The following is a 26,328-nucleotide window of genomic DNA, read 5'->3' on the forward strand; positions in this document are numbered from 1 at the left end:
TCTGAGGAAGACTCTGTTACAAACACTACACATACCACGTTACGACTACAACTTGCACATATTTGTAAGCCTTGAAAAAAAAATGAGATTTACATAGAAAACAAAATTTTCTCTTCTTTTTCAATGACACGTTGCTCATTTCAAATCTAACACTTCCGACCAATCTCCCATACAGAGTACCATGTCATAATTTTGCGATAATTAGTGTTGAAAAATTGTGAGCGGAACATCTGACAACATCGCAATTATTTATATATCTACCCGGGAGGCTACCGGACTTCATTGGTGATGAAGTTTGGCTAAATTTTGCATTTCCTAAAATGCTCAGAAGCTACTTTTACTAACTAATAAACTCACTCAACTTGGTTAGACCGTGAGTGCAAAACTCACGATTCCTAGAGCTCCTTCGTGGCTAAGCGGTTAGCGCACGCGCCTTGGGCGTCGGAGACCCGGGTTCGATTTCCGGAGGGAGCTCATGTGGTTCGGATTCCACGTTAATCAGTAGGTCCACGTCTCATATAGCCTCGCTGCTGAACGGGACGTTAAACTCAAAATCAACTCAACTCAACTCACGATTCCTCATGTTCGCACATGAAAGTATGGAAGATGGAAGAAAATGAAAAACAATTATAGTTTCGGAAAGAAAGAAACAAGTTCTTCTTATACAAGATGTGTATGCTCAATAATTAAAGCCTTTGTACTTGAATATTTATTTATTGCCTTACAAGGAATCATCCTAGATTAAACTATATTTCTACTTCTGACACCCGTACATGAAAATGAAGTGTTTCAAGTGTTAAAGTGATGCTAGGATTAATATTAAAACGAAAGTTTATAATTTTGTCTAAAGAACGTCTACTTCTTTCTTTGTTATTTTATTTCAGATTTTTCTTAACTACGACAGATAATCTCTTCAGAGAATATTAAGATCAAGAATATAATTAGTTACTTTTTAAAAAGTCATGGATCAAGAAACACAATTTAAACTGATTGTGGGGGTTGCAGTGTTCGTGATATCATATATGGTTGGATTTCTGCCCCAGTGTCTACAGAAGAAGAACTTGTTAGAAGTCCCAAGTATGCAAACTGCAATATCATTAGTAACTTCATTTTGTTGCGGCGGCTTCCTTGGTATTGCCTTAATATACATTATGGCGGATGTGCAGATTGAAGTACACAGAGTGATTGAAGAGCCCCAGTTGAAGGAGAACCTTGCTTCACTTTTGTCAGGGATTGGATATTTACTTGTCAATCCCTTAAAAGAAGGAGCGGCCTACGTTATCAGATTGTATAAAGGCAATTGGTCACGAGTAAAAAGAGAAAGAGAAGGAATTGGCTCCAAAGCTAGTATTACTATCCAAAGTCAAGACTCTGTTCATTCACACAGGTCGCTCAAAAGACAGTTTCTTCATAAATTATTACCGAAAACGAAAACGGAAGTCATTGGTGAAGAGGATGAAAGCCCATCAGATGATGATTACGATGAAGATGAATACGAAGATGAGGATGAAGAGGAAGAGAATGAGGAGGATTATGATGGCGTTGATTTTACTGAGGGTGATTATTTAAATGAAGAAAAGGACGAAGAAAGAAGTAACAAAAGATTACGTAAAACACATAAACAATATAGGCTGTCCCTTAGTTCAAACACGACTGTGGCCACTGAAAATGTGAAGACAGGTTGTTGTAAGTGTATTACTCGACCGTTCAACAGCAACGTGATAGCAGTTCTTTTTCTAACTTTACAAATATCTATACAAGACTTCTTTGAAGGTATGTCCATTGGTATGAGGAAATCCAGAGATGAAATTATTACTCTTATTGTCTTCATTGCCCTACACAAAGTCATCATGGCTTATAGCATAGGAATGGGGTACATTACAATTATGACTAAATTGCACATCAAAGCTATATTTTCCTTTGCGTATGGAGCCGTCTTTCCATGTGGATTATTAGCTGGATATGAAATTTTAAAGGGAGATAACCCATACGTGTCCATGTCATTTCAAGGCCTTACAGCAGGAATACTTCTAGACATTGCTATCAGTGATATTCTTCAAAACGATTCCAAACCTATCATCTTGAAGAAATTCCTAAAAATGTTTTTTGTGTTTTCTGGCTACGCACTTCTACTTGGTTTGACTAAGTCATGTAAGTATTTTCAAGTTTAATTATTGAAAGAATTCAGTTATAACATGTATAGTTAGAAAGTAGTTTTTAATATCAATCTAAAATATAAATCGTAGGATTTTCATTCTGTACTTAGGGTACGACCTTATCAATTTAATGGAAACACCAGGAAGGGGAAGCAAGTTAGATGTCTAATTTAGAAACAAGGCATATATCTGAGTTGGCAATTGTCAGATGACGAATGCAATACCGGCCTGTTGCTGGTAGTATGTCAAGGCATGGTGAGTAGTACTGGAGCGTATAGTGGTAGACAATAGAACAGCAAGCTGTCTAATTAAACTGGTACTCTAACCACTTTTGTGTCAGGCGTGGTCGGACAGGTCATTAGGAGGGGAAAGATTTATTACCCTGACCGTTAGGTATTCAGACTGGTTCCTGGAAAAGGTTGACTGTTAGGTGGGATGGTATAGTTTCTAGAAAAGTTTGAATGACCTGTATCACGAGATTTCTTTATAGGGGTAGTTTCCATAGGAAACTCAACATATGTGTTGGATCGTATGTTATACAAACTCCATAGAACAGCTATACTGTGATCATATTAATTGTTTTAATTGGCTCGTATTATTTTATTTTCCTGGATCATTCGCATAGCAACTTGTATTTCGATGGATCGTATGCATAGCATACTCGTTGTTAAATTTGATTGTGATCATATTAATTATTTGATTCGATTGTATGTTATACATACTCCATAGAACAGCTATGCTGTGATCATATTAAAGATGAAGGGAATAAACTTTATTCATGCGGGACACATTCTGGATTCTACGGCTGAAAGACATCGTGTATGGAGTACATATACAGAGCATGATTCTAGTACGTCTTTCGCTGGTGAACTCAAGACATGAACTGAACTTTTTGCGCGCTTTTCGGAAACCGGTTGAACGAGGGTGAAAGATGGCCTTGCTGGGCAATGACCTTAAAGGTGCGTGTTAAAACATGAAGACAAATACAAAAGAAAACCGACGCCGCGTCGGGTAGACATCACAGAGTACCGACAGAGTAATAAAAAGTTTGGCGCCGCGGTAGGTGAACACAAGACATTGTCGGCGGAGAATACAAATGAAGATTAAGGTTGCGATAGATAAACATCACAGAATGCCGACAGAGTAATAAAACCAGTTTAATGGCATGGTAGATGAAAATAACACATTGTCAGCGAAGAATACGAAAGAAGTTTGGCACCACGAATGGTGGAACTTGACGCGACACTGAACGCGAATACAAAAGAACCGTTGATCCTGTTCAAACATGAAGCGGTACTGAATGTGAATACAAAAGAAGATTGGTAGTTTGAAGTGTGTTGACCCTTTTCATTTACTTAGATGATATGTGATTGCTTGGTAGATGTTGTGGTTACCCGAATAACAACAACAATAATAGAAGATGTAAATGACTACGTGAATAACAGATTTTCTTTTAAAAACATGTAAACTATTTATTTGCACATGCACCATGTAAATCATTTCTTTGTACGTAGATGACAAGTGATTGATAAGTACGCGATATGCATAACATTATTGAAGGAATACCGTTGTAAGATGTGAATGATCGTGGCACAATGTAAATAACATTGATGATGCTGTTTCAAAAGAATGTTTTGATCAAATGAATGTTATATGAGAACATAAATAAAATGTAAGTACATGTTTTCTCCGCCCCTTATACCTATGAAAATTGTATAGAGAATTGGGAAAGTACATGTGAAAATATTTTAATTGGTGCAGGGTGTGTTTGAAAAATTGTTTTAAAGTACCACGTCATATGGCGTCGTAGGCAAAGTTTTCCTTATATATGGGGCATGAAGGGAAGACTGGCATAGTATCATCATGTTCTCGTTTGGCAGTTTAGTACCACGAGAAATCGAGCTTTACAACGAAGTAGACTGGGAATTTTCGTTTGAGTTTGTTGAATCTCCCAAGAAAAAGTTTAAATCGAATAGAGAATCTACGGACTTGTTTATTGAGCAGGAAACTTGCTATTACACCCCGGCTTCTCGAGATGTTACTATAGAGGATGAAATTATTGATTTGAGAGAGGACCCAATACTAATTCCATCTTTACCTGTTGGATATAGAACATCTTCACCAGTACCAACAGCAGAAACATCGGAACAAAAGTATCAAGTTCCAACGATAAAGAGGACCATTGTTGAAGAAGATGAAAGACCAACAGCTCCTGATTTATTTAATGAGGAAGAGAAGGAAGAAATTAGTAAATTAGTCGATGAGGTGAATGTAAACGCGACACACCATAACCAAGTGTTTCACCGTTGGATTTTTCTACTTCACCCCAAAAGGCTCCATTGGATTTGCATGTGCAAACGAAAGAGTGCCAGTGTAGTAGTGACTTTGTGAGTGAAATTTGTGTTAAACACAGTATTCTAAAGTGGGAAGCGAAGATAGTTTTACTTTGTGAGGGGTGTAGCCTAAATTATTTTAATCAGTTTGGTCATAGGTGCCTCCTCACAAATAAACTAACACTTGAAGCAGAAGCCTGGGAAATTACGGCCAGCAAAAAGGTGAGAGACGAAGTGTATGCTAATTATGTGAAATCACATTTTAACAGCAACAGAAACTAACACTTGTTTATGAAAAATATGAAACTTAGTAAGAAATCCAAAATATATTGAAATATTAGTGGACATTTTATTAGAAAAGGACAGAAACGCTGCAATGTGTTTCCTTTTTGTATATATGTATATAATATTATCTGTATATATTATTTTCTATACTTGTGTGTTATGTGTGTGTTTTATTCTGTTTGTTTATATATGTATATATTATTTTTATAGTTATGTGACAGTTATATGTATTATTATGTTTGTATGCTTGTATATATCTTTATATACAAATAAATATATTCAAATATCATTTCTTGATTTTTATCTAATAAAACGAACTTTCCTAAATAAAAGGTATCATTGGTATTTTACAAGGTGAAACTTATTTATGTATTCTATCGTTTTCTTTTGAGAACTCGTTTAAAAAATATTTGATGAGTGTTTTTATTTTTCTTGAATTTTTTACTATTACTTTTAACTAGTGTTGTAAAAAAACGTTTTTCTGTGAAGTTTTTTTCAATAAAAAACATCGTTCTTTTAAATGTTTTTTCAAATTTATTTTTTTTCCTGGCAACTATTATTTATTGAGTTATGTTGAAGATTATTGAAATAATCAACGGAACTTAAAACTCGTTTCTTTGTACCTATATACTAGCAAAATTGTGTGATTATTCCTTTCGGACCCAGTGCATTTTTGGCGTTTTCCTACATTTTCAGTTAGTGACTTATTGCTGAAAAACCATTGATTCGATTCATATGGTTAAGGCCTTGGTTTTTAGAAAATAGATGTGGCTATTATTTGGTGTAAGTTACATTGCAGTCTTGCCAACAGGTGAGAAATTATTGAGGGAAATGTACGGTTGAAAATTCACAAAAAATTCCTCACCGAATTTATTTTTTGTATCTAGAACCACTGTTGCCCTATGGGTTCAAGTCGCCTAAAAATACTTTGGTCTGTTGACAAGGTAAAGTGAAATCCTGAAGTCGCTGTCTTTCTTTCTGAAGTCGCTGAAAATATTCTCTTTCATGATGCACATGAAAGTTTGGCACTTTTTATGTCTCAGAAGCAAAAATCAACACATAAGCCGGGGCTACAGCTTCTCTAATTATTCTATTGACACTTTTTATGCTGCGTTCTGTAGGCCAAAGAGGAAGCTTTCAGGTGGTGGTGCACTTGCTTCAATGTACACAGCAAGAGGGAAAAATTTTCCGGGAATTAATTGTTTTGGCTGGAAGCACTGCCATTAAACAGATGAAAACTAACTGAAGATAGACCTTTGTATACCAAGAATATATCCTACAAATATCATGGCGATATCTAACAAAGTAAGCATGAAATTTTTTAAAAAATATATCTTATTCTACCCAGAAATTCACCATTATCTTGCCATTTACAGAACATGGTTTATTGTAAATCACAACTGTTCTTTCTCTAATTACTCGAGTGAAACTTTTTATGGCGCGCTGTGTAGGTTAAGGACGAGGCTTTTAGATACTGGTACGCTTGTTCGAATGTAGCCAACAAGAGGAAAATAATAGAGACAAAAAGGGAATCTTTCAAAATTTTCACATAAAATCTGGAATTACAATTTTCTCTAGTTGGCAACACTGCTATCAGGCATACACAAACTATCTTAAAATAAACTTTAGTATCCGATAATATATCCTACAAGTATTGTGACGATATCTGATAAAGTAAGCATGTCAATTAAAAATATCTTATTCTACCTAAAAAATATCTCATTCTACCAGTTCAACTTAGAGAACAAGGTCTACTGTAAACCTCAACTGTACGTCCCCTAATTATCCTATTGAAACTTTCTATAGTGCGTTGTGTAGGGCACAGACGAGACTTGCAGATACTGATACGTTTGTTCTGATGTAGCGAACAAGAGGAAAATAATAGAGACAAAACAAATAATTTTCCCAAAATTTCCCCCTAAAATCTGGAATTAAATTTTTTGTTGCTAGCAACACTGCTACTAGACACATGTAAACTATCTTAAACATTGATACACCACTAACATATCCTACAAGTATCATATCGATATTTAAGGAACAAAGCTTCCAATTACCAAAAATATATTACGGTAAACAGAAAACTAGGGAAAAACTAGAAAAATTAAGGGTTAGAACCTAAATACGAATTTTCCATGCGCCTCCTAACTACCCCATTGTAAGGATCTGTTCCCTCGTTTGTTCAGTAAGGACAAACGTTGGACTGCGGTAAGTTGACTTGCACTCGGAATTTTAGATACGGATTTATGAACAAAAATTTCGAATTTTTTGTCCAAATTTAGGGAAATTTTAATTTACCTAATTGGCAACACTGCACACAGGCCTGTCCAATTGATGTGAACAATTAGGCATCTATCCGAAGTATCTAACTGGCAAGTCTTAAGGAGGTCTCTCTACAATGAAGGAAGCTACAGGAAGCTACCTACTTCGGCCACCTGGGTCCGTAATGGTTTCGAGTGTACATTTGGTTACACTTTTTTGACTACTAACTCGTGTTGTTGTAGTAGTTATAGTCTCAACTAATAATAATATCGTTGTTGTAAAGAATAACTTTATAAGGAAAATTTTCTCTCCTTTTTACATCTTAGTTCCAATATTCTTGTTGAGAAATGCAGGGTGTTTCAAAATGAATATCAGGGCTATAAGTTTTCGTAGTACTTATTACATGTTACGTACAATTATAAACAATACATCAGTAAAAGAGCACCTCAAACAGTCTTTGCTATAAGTATTCGATGCGAGCTTCATTTGTCACACGGCACACATCTAGTCGATAGGCGAGAAAGGCCCATAAACTTTCCACCATATGGCACAAAACACATTGGGCCTTATGCAGAGTCTTTCTGTCGCGTGATTAGTGCCATACTAAAGAGTGCGACTAACATATGTTTCCTGCAGTAGTCAGACCTTTAGCATGACGCTAATCATACGTCAAAATTACTCTGCATAAGGCGTATTCAATTTAGGGGAGTCTCGTTTCAACTGTACCATCTCCTGAGGATATGCTGACCGCCAGTTGCGAACATGAGTATTCACATTAGCTCTTAGGTGAAAAGTCGATTTATCACTGAAGACGACACGATCCAGAAAATCTTCATTGTTATGCGGCAATATTTCCTTTCCGAAATTGGCACGTAAACCGTAGTCTGTAGGCTTTAGACGTTTAGCAACTGCAAACGATAAGGATGTAGTTTCAAGCGTCTCCTTAATATTCTTCACACATGCAGTTGCACTGTAACTACAGATTCAGTCTTTATTAAAACACAAACAGCTTTTTGCTCTCTAGTCTCCATCTTTGCTACTGGCTCTTTCTAACGGGAGACAGAGGAAACAATGCATGTGCATGCTTGCGTACAAAACGAGTTGCTCTTTTATTTGATAATATTTATAATTGTAAGTTAATTGTAATAGATACTACAAAGTTTCAAAAATCTAATATTCATTTTGAAACACCCTGCATTACTTCAAATTGGATCATCCTATATTCATGTCTTGTATATACAAATCATCAGTAGGGATGGTATCGAGACGAGACGAGACGAGACTTTGTACAGTCTCGGTCTCGTCTCGGTTGATAAATAACGGTCTCGGTCTCGGTCTCGTCTCGAGTAAAAAATCACCGTCTCGGTCTCGGTCTCGTCTCGGTCAACAGATGTTTGTCTCGATCTCGGTCTCGGTCTCGAGTACCAAGTCTCGGTCTCGTCTCGAAAGTCTCGAAAGTCTCGAAATAAATAGTGTGAAATTAGGTTAGTGAAAGTATTATTCTCGTACAGTCTGTCGTTTCCGCTTATTTTTTCCTTTCATTTTGACTTAGAATTATGATATGGTGTACCTCTTCATAGCTAATTTGCTAGTGCCAATGCTTTCCATGCGCGTATTCCAGGTTCAATGATCAGTGGGTATATCACCCTAAAACCCTAATAGAACCCATATTTCACTTTCAGCAATAGACTTTGTCTCATATAGCGTCAGAACTGCCTATACAATTAAACTCTATTAAATTAACTCCAGTACTATACAGTAGTTTATTTCCTTCCTTTGAATCAGAATTGTTCAATACCTCCTAACGGATAACGTAACACATAGCAGCACGAATGTATTTCATCGTACCGAAATTGAAACTTTACAATTTCTCATTTATTATTCAATACATTCTGCTTTGACTGTCATTTTAAAAACAGAATATAACGTTCATTATCTTAACAAATAGGGTAAATTATTACTACAATATACGTATTTTGTTTGAAATTGATGAAATGCTTTATTACCATTTCACATCTCCGTGCTTAATTGACACTTTATAACACGAACGTCCTGAACCTTGTGGTGGGAGCTATTACACTCATCTTTGCTATGTGAGGTCTCGAGTTGGATCACAAAACAAGTTAGATTCAGAGTCCGATGTTTCGCATAATTCGCGTCTCATTTTAAGTGCATTCTGTTTATTATACAAGTTCATAAGGTCGTAATGCATTACGTAAGCACATATCCAGTGCCGTAACATAGAATAATCTTATTCCTGAGCTCTCGTCAACGGTGCATGCAATCTTTATTCGAGAAAACTAATCTTGCTTTCCTTAAGTTGAAATTTTATATTGATTAAAAATTACTTGCGAAACATGGACATACATATTATGTAAGTATATAGGTAATTCGAGTTATCTGTATCTATTTTTTTCTCACTCGCCAAAACAAGTGATTCTTAACTTTCTAGTTTACTTTTGTGTTAATTTTCGTAGTTTTGCTGCAATATGATGGATTGAATAGTCAAAAATACTTTTTTCGTTCTACGACTTTCATTAAATTTTGGATCCATTTTTACCCTACCTTACCTAGTAAAAGTTATGTATATGATCTTAGTTGAGGAACCAGTTTTTCGCTTCTGTAAAATTACGAAATTATGACTTGGTTTAGTTTACCTCCGAGGTTTAGATATAATAAAATCATCACCACCATCATAATCAACCATTATCAATCCATTGCTGGATGAAGGTCTTTCCAAGTCTTCACAACTATCTAACTTGGGCAATTCTTTTCCAGGTTACTCCTCAGTGGCTCTTGATTTCGTCACACCTTTTTGTATGCGGGGGTTTCCTAGGCTGTTTTTGTCTTGTTGTGTCCGTTCTAGAATTGTTTTCGTCCGTCGATCATAATTTCTTCTTGCAATACGTCCAGCACATTTTCCAGCTCATATTAAATTATTTCATTAGCACCATCAGTATTCATTTCTATATATTTGGGCTACAAATGGTTTGAATTCGCTACTTTTGGAGTACAGACACGCTACTTTTTAATCTTCGAATCTGGCAACATTGACTGAATGATTTAAATCAACACAATGTAAGAACCCCCATTTGGTCTATCGGCTAGAACTCTTGATTCCGGTTCGCGTGGTCCCGAGTTCGATTTCCGGTAGGGGTAAAGTTGAACGACCGAAGTGGTTCGGATTCCACTTATAATCATTAGCTCCACGTCTCCTTTAGCCGCCCTAGCATAACTGTGGGACGTTAAACTAAAACAAAACAAAACAAAAGTGAACACTGTGTATTACTAACTGTAAGTCCTTGAATAATTGCATATAGCTATGTGGTATGGGTCGAGTTTGATGTGATCGGTGGTCAAACTAAAGCAAGTGAAATGTAATTAGTGTGTAATTAGAACTTTTAATTAAACACGGTCTTAATCTGAAGTGTACACCAGGTCTAAGGCTTAGGGGAAACAACTAGTGTTACTGAAAATGTATCAGTTACATTTAATTTCAGTTACAATTTGCATTTACATGTATTGCTGGAACGAAGACTTAAACATTAACATTATAAGTAGCCCAAAGACTATGAAAAACGTCTTCTCTTGAAAGCATTCTTGCACCATAAAACAAACTACGAGTAATTTTAAAATATCTTGCAGTTCATCTACGTTATTTGTACATATTTAGAATAATATTTAGCAATTTATTTAAGTGGGCAACGCTGCTTAAAATAATGTAACTGCGACTTGTTCTAATTAAAACCACCAAAAACTATTGTTGTAATGTTATAGAAGCAAAGGAAAGCAATAATCATTATAAAAATTTAATACAAATACGTCATTTTAAGCAGTATAACAATCACTACCAATGTGTTTGGTATCTCTGAAACGATGTGAAATAATAGTTGTTGTAAATGGCGTTATAAGCATTTAAGTCTTTTGGAAGCATCTGCATGATGAGACGTGATATGTCAGCGCGTTTTCGAAGTAAAGTCTTTAGAAACATTTAAATTTTTCGTTTCTTGTAACTTTGTTCCCTCATTCATTCGAAATATATTATACCATGATCACAGTATTTGAAGCTAAGATACAGTTGATGCGCATTGCACCGTCCATGCCATTTGAGTTATTAGAGATTTCCAAAATGTTGATGTTAATGATACTGTGTTGTCCTTTGTTACATTAAATAATGTATGGGCTATTGTGGTTTTGTTAAATAACTAAATTAGAAATATGTAATACTTTACGTAGCGCAATTTGAGAAAATACAACTTTATTTTGCTTTTAGCAACATTGTTTATCTAGTGATATTGCAGAGTATCTAGAAGAATTTCCCAACTTGGTACAAAATTTCAGCATTTTTAATATATATATATATATATTTCGCAGATCATACGGAAGGGCTATAGGGACTATAGCCCCCCTTAACGCTCAGGTATACACTGGATAAAATGAGTTTCAATCCTACTTTCTTTACACTGGATAAAGCGGCACACCATGGTTTAGCCCTTCCCTTGATCATATACTGGGTCCACGGATATATGTATATATTTAATCTTTCCACGGAGATATTCGAAAACGGTTGAACATAAATGAACCGAAGAAAAACTCAAATAGGAAATGCCATGGGGCACACCGAATGGTGTTGTCGCGGCGCCTGCCGGGGCCACCCTTCATCGGGTACCAGGGCCAAACTTTAAAATTTTAAATGGAAACATGGGGCGAGTAATACCTCGTTCCATAGATCTTTAAAAAGTAAATAGCGTTGTGGTAAAAGATTTTTCATATTGGTCACCGTATTCAAGATGGCCACCATGATATGGTGTCTGTATCTGATAAAACGTCCAGTACCACTAATATGAAAACAGTTGGAGGTAAACGAACAGTCAGAAAGTGAAAGAGGAAAGGCATGGCATGGGGCGCGTCGATTAATGTTCTCGCAGTGCTCCACGGCTGCCTTTCAATTGGGCCAAACTTTGAAATTTTGAACCGAAATATGGGTCAAGTGATACGTTGTTGGATAAATTTTGAAACACTAAACAGTATTGTATCAAAAGATTTTTCATATGGGTCACCGTTTTCAAAATGGCCGCCAAGACATGGTGCCTGTATCAGATAAAACGTCCAGTACCACTAGCCCCCTAATATGAAAATAGTTGGAGATAAATGAACAGAATAAAACTCGATAAAATTCGTATAGGAAAGAGGGTATTTATCATTCCACGGCTCGAGTATAATGCAACGGAGAAAAAGATTATTAAAGTATAAGTAACATTATGCAAAAGAGAAAATGATAGAAAATTATCTTTCCGATCTCTGTCCGTAACTGCGTGAAGCGGGAATGAATGGTAAAATCTCAAATGAGAACCTCACTTTTATTTGCAATAGATATGGTTTGTCTGAAGCACTTGTGTGTACAAATGACTGGTACTATAATGAATAAAAATAAAGTGAAATAAGGTGGAAAAAATAAGGCGAAATTCAAGTTTAACAACATTTTGCCCGCCCCTTCGCCCCTGATAATTTAACGCAATGCGTACAAGATTTTTGGGACATACCTGCATCAGTATGTACCGTTTCAATACTAAGGATCACAACTGAAATTACCGTTGAAAGTTATTCGGAATGTAACTGTGGACATCCCAGTGAAACTCATATTCTATCACATGCAAGAAGACATGAAGGAAAAGAAGCGAACCAATATCATGTGCAGACGACTGTTGAACAAAACCAACGTTTGTAAACATTGTTCTAAAATTGCATTGTTCGACAAATTGGTTTCGCATTTCAGTTGATTCATTTTTGCATCAAACCATTGCCTGCAATCAAAATGGAAGGTACCATTTAACAAGAATTTTACATACTTTATCCCATTACAGAAACATTTATCTCTTATTAAAACACATTTCAAATACCTTTGTTTCGTAGATACAATTTGCAAAAACTAAGGCTCTCATTTGCAATTTCATCGATCCTTCCCGCTTCACTCACTTACGGAGTGAGGTTAGGATAAATTTATAGGAGTTAAATTTCTTCCTTTCCATTATGGCACTTTCACTCTAATCATCTTTTCGACTGTTGCAACATTCCCGTGCTATAGAATGATAAATACCCTCTGTGATTTCCTATTCGAATATTTGTTCTGGTGTTTTCATATTAGTGATACTGGACGTTTTACCTGATGCAGGTACCATGTCTTGGTGGTCATTTTGAAAACGGTGACCCATATGAACAATCTTTTGCAACAGCTCTATTCAGTTTTTAATGATATGTTGAATGAGGCATCACTCACCCCATGTTTCCATTTACAATTTTGAGCTTGCGCCCTGGGCCCCCATGAAGGGTGGCCCTGGGAGCCTCCGTGACAATATCAATCGATGTGCCACATGACATTTTCTATTTGAGTTTTTGTTCGGTTCATTTATGTTCAACCGTTTTCATATTAGTGGTACTGCACGTTTTAACTGTATCTGATAGAGGCAACATGTCTTGTCGGCCATTTTGAATACAATGCCTGATATGAAAGATCTTTTGCCACAACGCTTTTTAGTTTTTCAAGGTCTATCGAACGAGGTGCCACTCACCCCTTGCTTCCATTTAAAATTAAAGTTGGGCCCCGGGAACCTATGCAGGGCGGACCTGGGTGGCACCGCGACCATATATATATATATATATATATATATATATATATATATATATATATATATATATATATATATATATATATATATATACAGAGAGAGAGAATTCTATTTGCATCAGCAGTAGATTAAGTTTCTGGAGAGGCTTGAGGAACCAGCAAGAAACATTTGCGTTGTACGTGCAATGCAAAAAATTATCACAAATTTATTTCGGGAGGGGTTTGAGCCCGATAACCACCCCCTAAATACGCCAATGTACATCAGTCGACCGCTCTCATATTATCTAACACAGCAACGAAACAAATTTTGAGTGAAGGCAATTTTAGTATCTATCAATATCCATATTCGAGACGAGACCGAGACTTTCGAGACTGACCTAAGTCTCGTCTCGGTCTCGTCTCGATTTATAGAGGTCTGTCTCTGTCTCGGTCTCGTCTCGGTTTTTAAAAGTCCGTCTCGGTCTCGGTCTCGTCTCGGTATAAAAAAGTCCGTCTCGGTCTCGGTCTCGTCTCGATAATTCGAGACGAGACCGAGACGAGACCGAGACTAGTCTCGGTCTCGGTACCATCCCTAATCATCAGGGTCAGCCCTAGGCAATTTGGCGCCCCGTGCAATGACATAATTTGCCGCCTCCCCTTTTTCCAGAAAGAACAAATCTTAAAAGTCACGATTTTATTTATGCTGCTTCAGCATGAACAACGAAGGGGAGGGTAAGTGCAGTCAGAAAGGTTAAATACTCATTAAAAGTAGAATCTCCTTGTGTCTGGTTTTCTTTAAATATTAATCTGTAATGTTAGTGAGAGATAAAGGGAAGACACCTGCAGAGGAAAGATCGTAATCTTTTTCCTAGAATTCAATATCGAGCTTCAATCTCAATGTATCAGTTTGCAATTCCAGTGCAACTAGCTCTTTTATCTTTATTTCTTGATTTTTCTTCTACATCTGTTAACATTTTTTTAAAAAAACTTGTTTCTATCTTCAATGATATGGAACTTGTTTGTGACAAAAAGAAGACTAGCTGTCATATTAAAACTGTGATAACTAACTAAATGGAACAGATATTCGCTACTATTCAAGAATTGAGTTGTTGCATTTGACAACAATCAAGCAATTTGTGCTGGGATTTATTTGACCATTTGTTTTAGCATTGTACAATGCGCGGCAAAAACCTGCAACATGAGGATGTAAGTTTATTGTGAAACTATGCCTAATAGCACAGGGAATGAACATAACGTCTAAGTGGAACGAATCACGCCAGGATTAACCTCGGCCTCCTCCCGTGCACACTTATTTTGGAGCAAAAGACTTCGTCATTTCACAATAAACTTATATGCTCGTGTTGCAGGTTTTTTGCCGCGGATTGTACATGTGACCTTAAACTAATGCGACCTAAACATAATGTATGAATGTAGTTTTCAAATATTAGGTCAGTTTAGTAAATGTAACTACCATCATCATGAAGTCTGTTTCCAACAAGAAATATTTAATTTAAATAATATACTTATGACAGATTTTGCCGGACCCTCCAAATTTGCCGCTCCATGCAAATGCACGTGTTGCACATATGGTAGAGCCCTCTCTGCATATCATATATATCTAGTCGACCAATTATTTATATACAACATAGTAAAATTAGTATTGGCTTTTACCTTTAGACAAGTTATTTGAAAAAAAAATGAAATGAAATCTTTAAGCTTTACGTCCCAGGGTTATGCCTGTTAGGCTAAAGGGGACGGTGATGATGAGAGATGAGTGAAATTGTGGAATTAAGAAAGTGGAAGGAAACAGGAGACCCTGAGGAAACCCACGAGCACGGTGTTTGTACACCACGAAGTGCACACGGCGTGAGCTGGGATCGAACCAGGGACCCCAAGCACTGAGGGTGAACGCTCTACCACTGAGCCACCGCGCCCCAGAAGTTATTTGAATTTTTTGCTTTTCGTGACATTATTTTTATACTTATTAAAGACCTGCTTTCGCGAAAAACAAAATATTTCTTTTATTTCTTGCTTGATATTGATGAATACTGCTGAAACCCGAATTGACAGTAGGTATGCTATTTATATAAATTGTAAAATATTTGTAACGTATCAATATCTAGGGTTTAATTTATGTTGCATTTTACGGCAATTACACCTACGTAAAATATTTCATACTTAAATAGATGTAAGATGCATTACAAATGACTATTTGAAAAACAAATTAGAAAAAGACGAGAGGCAATGTTTTTTCTAGAAAAACGTACATTTTAGAAAAATACGAACGGTTTTATCTATTTACAACACTACTTTTAATTATTTAAAAGTTTGATGGGTATTTTTTAATTTCTTCAAAATTTTACATTGAGTTATTTACAAGTTCGCAATTTTAGTATTTTCGAAATATTCTTCATATCATCACAAATAAATTTGCTGAGAGCTTCCTATGGAAGTGAACCAACAGAAAATTGAAAACGATGTGTTAAAATACAAATTTCATAAATGAAAATTAATTTTTGCAAGTTACAAATGAAATATTTAACAGTATACAATTTTTAGTATTTTCGGAACATAGCTCCTCAGAGTTTGTGTAACAAACGTACCATTGAATAAGAAGAGTTCATGTAACGGCCGAACCATATAAGTAAGAACGAGTTTGTACAACAATTATTTGATGGATCACACTCTATGAGTATTCTGTTAAGAAAAGTAAGCAGAGTTTCTGCAAGAAACGAGTTATTTACAAGTTCGCAAATGAAATTTGCTCTTAGAGCTTTAATTAGTAATTATTTAACAGCACACCAAACGAACGAATAAAATATTCACAATCAAAAATTTAACACCGACTTTCCATTGTTGCAACGATTTTTCTAAGTTGATAGTGTAAGTGTTCTTAGCATTTTACTTAGTAACTATTTAACACTACACAACTATGTTGCTGTAAGAGTATTACTATAAATAATACGAAATAATAAAATAAGAAGCAAACCAACAAAATTGAATTTGATCTAATAATTAATTTTAAAAAACTCTGTAATATTATAGTGATTTCATATACTTACCTTACTAAATACAAAAGGTTTTTTTCACATGCATGCAATATAAAATGTATAAAAGTGTTTTTACAAACACGAATCATAAAACGCAGAAATTTTCTCACTTTATAAAAATGCATAAACTGTTCTACATACACGCATCATAACATGCAGAAAGTTTTCACATACATGTAATATAAAATGCAGAAAAGTGTTTTCAAAAACAAAATACAGAAACGTAAACTAAAAATGTACGAAGGAAAGTGAAAATGTAATTTTCAAAATTAAAAAATACAACTTGACAAAATGAAAATGTTATATTCAAAATTAAAAAATACAAGTTTAAAAATAAAAATGCAAAAACGTAAACTAAATATGTAAGAAGGAATTGAAAATGTAATTTCCAAAATTAAACAATGGAACTTACCAAAGTGAAAATGCAGTTTTCAAATTTAAAAAATACAACTTTGAAAAGGCAATTTTTAAAAACAAAATGCAGAAACGTAAACTAAAAAGATATAAGAAGAAAAGTAAAAATGTAATTTTCAAAATTAAAAAAATGCAACTTGCAAAAATGAAAATGTAATTTTTAAAATTAAAAAATACAAGTATAAAAATGAAAATACAATATTCAAAAACAAAATGCAGAAACGTAAACTAAAAATGTAAGAAGTAAAGTGAAAATGGAATTTTCAAAGTTAGAAAAATGCAACTTGCCAAAACAAAAATGTAATTTTTAAAATTAAAAAATACAAGTATAAAATTGAAAATGTAATGCATTTATAAAAATGCGAAAAGTTTTTCACATACATGTAATATAGAATGCAGAAAATGTTTTTATTATATTAGTTTTATTATAAGGACAACACTTGAGCTCCGGGGGTCAAGAGTAACTCCTGCCTTTACACCATGAAGTGAAAAATCTTGTGATGGGTGCGTATAATTGTATAAATTTAGATGGCAATTTCGCCGAACATTAGCAAGTGAATATGGGAAAAGTATGAAAAAGTAAATAGACGCTTGCCATTTTATTATAAAATTACATGCCGAGTGCATTTGATTTGATTCCAAACAGTTATCGTCAAATATACACGGTTAAAGGAGCACTCTGATCAGAAATATTAAAAAGACGTCAACGATTTATCGCTCTACAATCTGTGACTTCATAATCGCCTCCGTGGCGAATTCTGAAGTACACGCAACTAGTAATTTTAAGGTTGGTGGTTCGCGCCCAGCTTGGGGCAGTTTTTTTAATTTTTAAAACATGTTTTTAGACTCACCTTAATGAAAACAAATTACGCATATGGGCGATTTAACGTACTTTAGGGGAATAATTTTGTGGTTCGTTGACGTTCCGTCGCATCTCTGCCGCTTATTATTTTCAAAACGGAAGTGGGACAACTGCCGATCGTCGCTGCAGGACCACCAATTTTTGGGGACATGTCGCTAGTTGCCTAACGGTGATCCAACGACGCTTACGGCATGGGGTAGTCTCCTCACAAGTGAGGCAGATTGTAATCGACCAAGAGCATTTTGCAAAAAGGGGAATATCTTCCGACTTCGACTTCTGAATAATCCGTTTAGAATCAAGTCGAATCAAGGCTGCCCCACGTGAAGGTAGAACAAGTGAGGCAATCGAAGCACTTCGCTCGACACCCTCCGTCTTATTCAAGACAGACTCTTCAGGAAAAGTAACAAGTTTATTACTTGTAATTTATTCTTTGAGTCAAAGTATTTTGCAATAAACCATAGTTTTGTATGATATTTTTACGATCGCATACTATTACTTTCGAAAATTGTACTCATAATTTGCCATCATGGATTTGAAAAAATCAAAGTTCGAACAAAGAAAGATATCCGATCCACATGTCTCTTCATATTTGATATGGAAGTCTCATCTTCATTATAGACCCTTAATTTATTTTGGTCCTAACAAACGCGAACCGACGGGATGGCTCTAAGTGAAAATATCCATTTAGATGGTTAAGTAATGCGGAAATTGCTGCTGTTATTTCACGAAACACAACAGATCTTGAGGGAAAAACAGTTTTGATTACCAGGGGGAGGGAGGGAGTAAATCATGTGCTTACGTTTGCTTAACTAGGAAGAAGGCAAGGGCGCCGATCCTGGGGAGCCGGGCCCACCCAAAGCTCATTTGGGCCTCCTTTGTATTTATGAATATACAATATTTGGCATAATTTGAGTGGAATTTGTCTTAAAATCCTCATAATCCCCGTCCCCAAATTTACAGAGAAATCGTCGCCCTTGGAAGAAGGTCTAGTGAAATGAATAAAAATGTGATAACGTAATACTTGAACAACTTTATCTAATGGAGGAAAGTAAATTAGTATTCAACACTTCTTTCAATTTTAAGCATTTCAAAGATTCTCGTAATTTCGTAGCATCCCGCATTTGCATTTTTGAAATATGGGAACTCTATCTATACCTTAAGGTGGGAATCGGTTTCGGACCATGCACTTAAGCCGCTTTGCCACAAGAGGAACATAGGAGTTTTTCTTTCGATTTCCTTAGAAATATTGCTAATGGTATGACTTTTACAACTACGTTAAAAAAGAATACACATCGACACAATAAGATGATAATCTGATACCTAGGAGATATATTGAATTGTTTTTAATTTGTTCTTACGCTATCAAAACAGTACTTACGTTTTTTTATTCCAGTCTTTTAATATAAGATTTCACACTATTATCTTTCTAGGACGATACAGTTCTAGTTTATGTAGATGCTAGCTTTGGAAATACAGTTGAGTTTCGATTATCCGACATAAACAGGATAATATGAATATGTTGAGAAAAGAGCTATTAAAAGTAAAACTTATGATATAATTTTACATATTACGCATCTAATAATCATGTTTTATAACAAATAAATGTACTGCACTGAATCAGGGACGTATCCAGCGGGTGGGCCTGAGGGCTGTCCCCCTCCGAAACTCAAGCACTTTTTAATAAACTTGCTTTTACTCTTTTGAGGTTCTTTTATATCAGTTTACTTGGAGTCAGTGTCCAAACTTTGGTCAATGTGCTCTTGTCTTCTTATAATTATAAGAATATACCATAATGTCATTATACCAGGTGGAATTAAAGAACAGTTTTAAATAGGATTAACATTTAGTTTCCGTTCTGTTTTTAACTTTAATATATTAGAACGATACACTCAATGTCTTCTTGCTATTTTTGTTATGTGACATACGTAGCAGACAGTTTTCTTTAGTTACATTTCTCTCGAAAATATGTTTCATTTTGTTTGTGCTATAATGCAGTTTCCAAAGTAAACCGGTTTATAAATGATAAGTAGAAAAAAGTTTAAGAGAAATACAGAACTGTTGCATTATTATTATTATTATTATTATTATTATTATTATTATTATTATTATTATTATTATTATTATTATTATTATTATTGATATTTTTAAAACATTAGAATTACGCACTTACGAGGATTCGTGTTGGGCCCCCTGCGAATAGAAAACCTGGATACGTGCCTGTACTGAAAGATAGACATATGAGTCAATGTGTAGACGAACGCGTTAGGCGATAGACTCCAGAGCATGAAAAATATATTAAGACCACAACTTGCAGTTCTTCTTGCGGATTGGTGCTATCTGCAATGATATGTCGGATCATACGGTATGTGGAACAAAGGAAGGTAAGATAAGCGAGACCATGGTGTATTGGTGTTTCACGCACCTAAATCTGTAAAATATTTGTGTAATCAATTATCTTTCACTCCCTAGCTAAATTTGTGGGTATGATCACACACCTTGCCTTATAAAGTATAATCTTATAAAGAAAAAAATAATTTTAGCTAAAAGCTAGAGAGAAGCCAACTTCGATAATTTACTTATGTTTTTTTATTTTCTAATAATGGCAAACTAGTACATTTCATCACGATAAATCATGTTTGGTACTAAGATGTCTTTCTTCTGTCCGTATATATTCTTCACACTTTGTTGGAGACAAAATTATTCTTTCCCAAGGAAACAGGCTGTGAGAAGCTATACAACAGCATGAACTGAAAACAATAGCTATTACCAATAGTACTCTAATACTGATAAATACGTCATTACAGCAAAATATCAATAAGTTGTCCTTATTATATTTCTTCGGTTCTTATTAAGATGAAAACTATAATTTGTAAAAAAGGATGGGATGGGATTCGATCTAGTGTTGTAACGTACCGTTTACCGGTAACGTGTACATTATTGTTATTACTATTATTTTTTGTTGTTGTTTTTTTGAATGGTCCCCGCTTTATAAAATAGTGCCATTCACTTTGATGTTAAGTAACTTGACTTCTATTGTTCGTGAATGGTATTCTAATGGGTGTTTATTATATGTTAATACTATAATGTAAACCTTCTAAATGGTGAGTTTATTCTATAACTGCACCGTACCGTAATTTGTAGCAGGGCTATGTTTAAACCAAAAATAATTACAAATGTGATTTCATACCTTAATCCTATGTGAAATTCTTTTGGAGATCACATTAGTTTCAACAAGCACGAGTTGTTACCGGTAATTATTTTTGATGCTATAATTATAATTTCTGTATAAAACCTATTTATTCGTGTTATTTTACATATCGATATACTCACCCATAATTTCAGTAAACGTGTACTTTCCCAGTAGATAAGTAAAGATACTACATTCTGAAGCACTCCGTAATAAACGTTGTTGTGATATCTTAGCTTCGTATTTCGTCTTTCATTTGTTGCATGTTAAGTTGAAAAATTGCCAAGATGGCGACTTCAGACTTTTAGTAGTCTGTTAGCTGTAACGCGTGGTTGGTGGATGTTATACTGAAATAAATGACGAACGCACAGATCACATAGCCTAACGGCAAGATTGGTAACTACGTGGAAAAACAAGCGTATCAAGTTCGTCGCGCTTGCAGTGACATCTACTCTCGCTGGCAGGATAATGTAACTACTCACCAGCAGTGTAACTATCCACCTAAAGAATTCACCAATATAAGCAGTAGATCCATAGGCATAGACTAGTTACCAACATTAGCAGTGTATCCATACAGCACCTTGACGTAGTTTATAAATAATACTTGCCATTAAATTCAAAATGCAAATATGATGTCCTTCTAGTAGTCCTAATTTCCTATCTTTATTCATCCGACTATTTTAATCGAAAGTCATATTAATAAGAGTTGAAATGTGGTTATTGTGTACCATATTCGTATAATTTAGAAATTGGAGACACTCTTTTTTCACTCTATGCTTTAAGTACGAATTCAATAAAATTCAAAGAGAAAAAAAATGCTAGACTTGTCTGGCAATCGAATCTTTCCTCTACTCTTATAATGCCGGTGAGCTATCATACAATTCCAGTTCCTCCCCCATTGGCTCTTCGTTGTCCTGAACATTGAATTAGGGTTAGTCTGGACAGTATATCGATACAGTAAGCTATAGACCGGAATACGACCTCTTGTACTCTCACATTTTCATTGTTCTAAATTCATTGATTTCGTACCTACAAAAGATACAGTGAAAGAAAAATCAAACCTTTTCCCCCATTTCTTAATAAATAAAGTTATATATATACACAATAACACAATTAAAATATAATACTAACACGCTTTCGATCGGAATCATATAGTAAAGCTAAAAATTTCCAAATTAAGGCTGCTAGAAGGTAAATATAGCTATTTAACTTTAATTAATGTTAGGTAACTATTAATACTATAGTTCTAACTATATACATTTATTAAAATTTCATTTAAAATTCTCTTATATCTTGTTTGAGTGCATTGTATTGCCCTTCTTGCGGATAATACAGGTGTCTTTACCAGCGGCGCAAATCTGTCTTCAATATTGGGTGGGTGGGGCGGGAAAGACCGTTCCCATATTTTTTTCTAAGCGATGTTCAAAATATTTATGAAGTTGAAAAATAATGCTGTGGAGGATCAGGGGAGCAGAGTTGTCTTCAACATTGGGAGGCGGGCAGATTTGAGGCTTATTCTGGGGGGACATCAATTTCATTGCACTTTCCTTTGTGGCAATCGGACACAAATCATCACATTTCTCACCGAAAAACACATTTCAAATCAGATTATTGGGGAACAGTTCCCCTCAGTTTTATGATTGGAGGGGACATGTCCCCCTCATTTCCCCGGGATTTGCGCCAGTGGTCTTTACATTCCCAGCTCGCAGGACTGTTTATTTACTTTAAATTTCTCTGTTTTCTTAAAAAGTAATCGTTGTAGATTTTTCTTATCCTCTCTCCCTAAGTAAGAAATCAATAAATTTCCTAGCAAAGCTTGCTTAAACATGTTAATTGTGTTGAAAACCTTACCGGGAAGCGCGATGGTAAAGCGTTCACGTCTAGTGCATGGGTCTCTGGTTCGATTCCAGTTCGCGCCGAGTTAACTTTGTAGTGGACAAACACCGCGTACATGAATGTTCTCAGGGTTCTCCCGTTTCCTCACCATTATCACCCATCTCATCATGATTGTATGCCTTGGCGAGCATTTAAAAAAAAAAACTTACCTGAATTTCAGTCTCACCTAAAACAGTCACTCCTTCCTTGCTGTTCCATAACTAAAAGGTTGACATTTCTGCCAGAATAAATTAAGATAACATTCAACTTGGGAAAATCTACATAGATGTAATAATTACTTTTGCGTTGCTTTGAAATCCTCAAATTCTGTGAACATTATCATGCAATGAAGCTCCTGAGCCCGTAGTGATGGAGGTCTAGTATTTGTATAACGGAAGTAAATCATGCTTAGGAGAAATTGACGATTGTAAATAAGAATCATAATTACTGCAGTTCCTTTTATTTAACATTAGTACTATGCACTTATTACACAATAACAATGCAACTTAAAAGAGCAGTCTTAATTTTACTATCTCCGCCTTATTCTTTCTTTTATTTTTCATTCTTCAATTTACAGATACAAAAACTTTATAAAATTGTCCACGTTTTCCACAACATCCATTTAAGCACTGATAATTTCAAAGTGGAAATAAGATTGCAATACAAATACAAATCCCATTAAATAGGATACAAATCTGTACATTTCACAAACAAATGTGTATACTCAAATATTTATAAGATGTATAGCGTACAAAATACTACACACTTTTTAACTCAGTAAAGGATAGAAAATCATGGAAATAAACACGAAAGAAAGCAAACCATCAATTTCCATTAGAGGCAACGGTAACAAAAATGTATAAACCAATAATTACTTTTTGTTCTCAATTTTTTGATGAGTCATAAGTCTAGCAATATTCTGGTACACAGTCAGATTAACATTCAAAGTAGACCTATAGCTCTTCGAGTTAATTATCTGGAGCTACCTTCTTGCTAGTTCCTGGTTTCCACGTCGATAGCTAAATAAGAATATCATTCATATGGGGTAAAGCCCATTATGCTTAGTTTTGTAAGCAGTAACAAAGAGAATACACGCACCTACTGTATCTACAAACTTGTATAATGGTAGAAATAGGTTTGCAATCTAACGATAAATGATTAATACTGGTTACAGATTTCATACATAAAATAAACAATATTATTTTTTGTCAATAATGACTGCTTCTGTCGTACAGACTGTACAGATACTCGCGTCTTCTATTCATGATTAAGGGACTGTGAAGTAGGTGGAGACAACCGATTTCCTTCTATTTCACACATAGCGTAGTTGAATCGGAAACACTGGTTCAAATCCTGAAGAGTGTAGAGACTGCGAGCATTAATATTGACATTCACATTGTTGTCACTATGTGATACAAGGACGTGAAGACTTAAAAGCTTCTAGGAGTAACAACAGAACAGTTATAGTTCTTGTTTCCTTCACGTGAGCGAGAACCAAAAAATAAGGTATTTGTGACACATCGCATTCTCTCAAATGCAGAAATAAGAGCTATGACGTTTATTCCACCCAATTAATGTTTAGGTTTCTGTATAAGCTTAATGCTTCTGTTCACTTCTGATACCTGTTAAAATAAAGAGCTAATAAAAATAAATGAGATAACAAAGAGATAAAAAAGAGAATGAGATATATATGTATTTAAATTACTTCGTGGAATTCGATTATGGTAACCTGTCTTATTTCTAAAATCATTATAATCTTAAAATATAAGATTAGCCAATATTCGCTATTTTTTATTTTAACACATCACACAAAGTAACTCTATTCGAGATTATGAAGGTATTTAACAACTTTTGACTCATTCTATTGAACTTAGTATTGACAGAAAGTAATTAAGGACATTCATATCTACTTATGTATGCTATGAGGCGCGTCTCTTAATTATCCATATAGCCCAAACACATCTGTTATAGACTTTAATAACTAGTTCAAAGTGAACATACATCTGGTGTTGGAAGGTTCAAGTATCAGCAATTCTCTCATTATGTCATTCAAATTATCGGAACGATTAACCAGCTGTCGACATATAGTAGCCAAAACGTTGTGAAATATTACAGTACGTTTGTTTTATCTTTTCACACTTCCCGCCAGTGCACTTGGTTTTCCTTTAAAGTATTTTCTTCTAGCACTCAAGTGAACGTTTTAATCCAATAGACGTCTTATTGCTTTTGTCGTGTACGTGACGTTAGTTGTCAGTCAGCTCATCAAATGAGGTCATTGCTGTTTGGCGGGTATTTGAAGTGCTCAGTTGCCACAGGCGAATAGGTGTGTTACTGTGATTTGTAAGTGGTGTCGCGTTTTGCTGTGTTTCCTAGCGTATTGTAACTGTCAACTTAACCGTGGTGTGGCAACAATGCGTTTGAAAACAGATCCATCCTATAGGCGGGAAGCGTCCCAAGATGAAACAAACACACTCTAAAGCAATTCCATAGGAGATGGTCACACCAGTCATACAGACTTAACTTGTCTTCGCCTAACTTCTACATATTTGATCCAATGAAGGAAATCTTATTGGACAGAAGAGCCCTCTACCAACAGGAATAACGGGTAAAAGTCTCGGCTCATCTCGATAATAAGCGTATTTCATTACAATTCTTCGGAAGAGTTTAACTTGAAGATCAAGAATTATAACGAAATTTCAGGGACTGGTAAAGAAAAATCATGTGCTTCCAGAATACAGAAGCTTATAGTCAGGTGGCAAATATCTGCTGCCGTAGCAGAAGACTAAATAGAAAATAGAACATTAAACTTCAGTCCATACTCTACAGTTATCAAAATTCAATCAGTCACATCAGAACTGAAATAGTGATATATGGGTGTATGGTAATTATATTCTGTACTTACAACCAGTAGTGTGTAGTTTGGTATATGTTGGAATTATTTATCCCTTTCAACACCGAAGCTATATGAGGCGTAGACCTACATTGAAAGGTGAAAACCGAACCAACATAATGTGTTCAAGTTTCAAATCTTTTCCATGGGAATAGAAGACAGTACTCATCACGTTATCGAATAGACCAACAGGCAAGCCAATTTCAACTCTAGATTTCAATACTTGTTGAAAGAAATGAATTGCGAGTAAGTGAACGAAATCTAGCGACGAAGATAACAGCGTTTATCGAAATCGTTTTAAACACTAAAATTTAATTCCAGACGCAATAAAAAGGGTAATTGGTAACTTCCCATTGCAAACAATCCAGCTTTCAATATTTAGTTTTGGTGGATAATTATGTGCCAACAAAATA

At 35.1% G+C, this 26,328-nt stretch overlaps 1 protein-coding gene across 1 annotated transcript in view; it reads left to right on the forward strand.

The window, feature by feature from the left end:
- LOC145667494 (uncharacterized) overlaps positions 1-26,328 on the forward strand; it is a 79,469-nt gene that overhangs the window by 10,157 nt on the left and 42,984 nt on the right. Inside the window, exon 2 of the mRNA XM_081734973.1 lies at positions 885-2,151. Within this exon, the coding sequence (XP_081591099.1) occupies positions 963-2,151 (1,189 nt within the window). The 5' untranslated portion in view covers positions 885-962. The remainder of the gene's footprint in view (positions 1-884; positions 2,152-26,328) is intronic.

The sequence above is a fragment of the Thermobia domestica genome, chromosome 1 (assembly GCF_964235325.1).
Source record: "Thermobia domestica chromosome 1, izTheDome1.hap1.1, whole genome shotgun sequence".
Lineage (NCBI taxonomy): Eukaryota > Metazoa > Arthropoda > Insecta > Zygentoma > Lepismatidae > Thermobia > Thermobia domestica.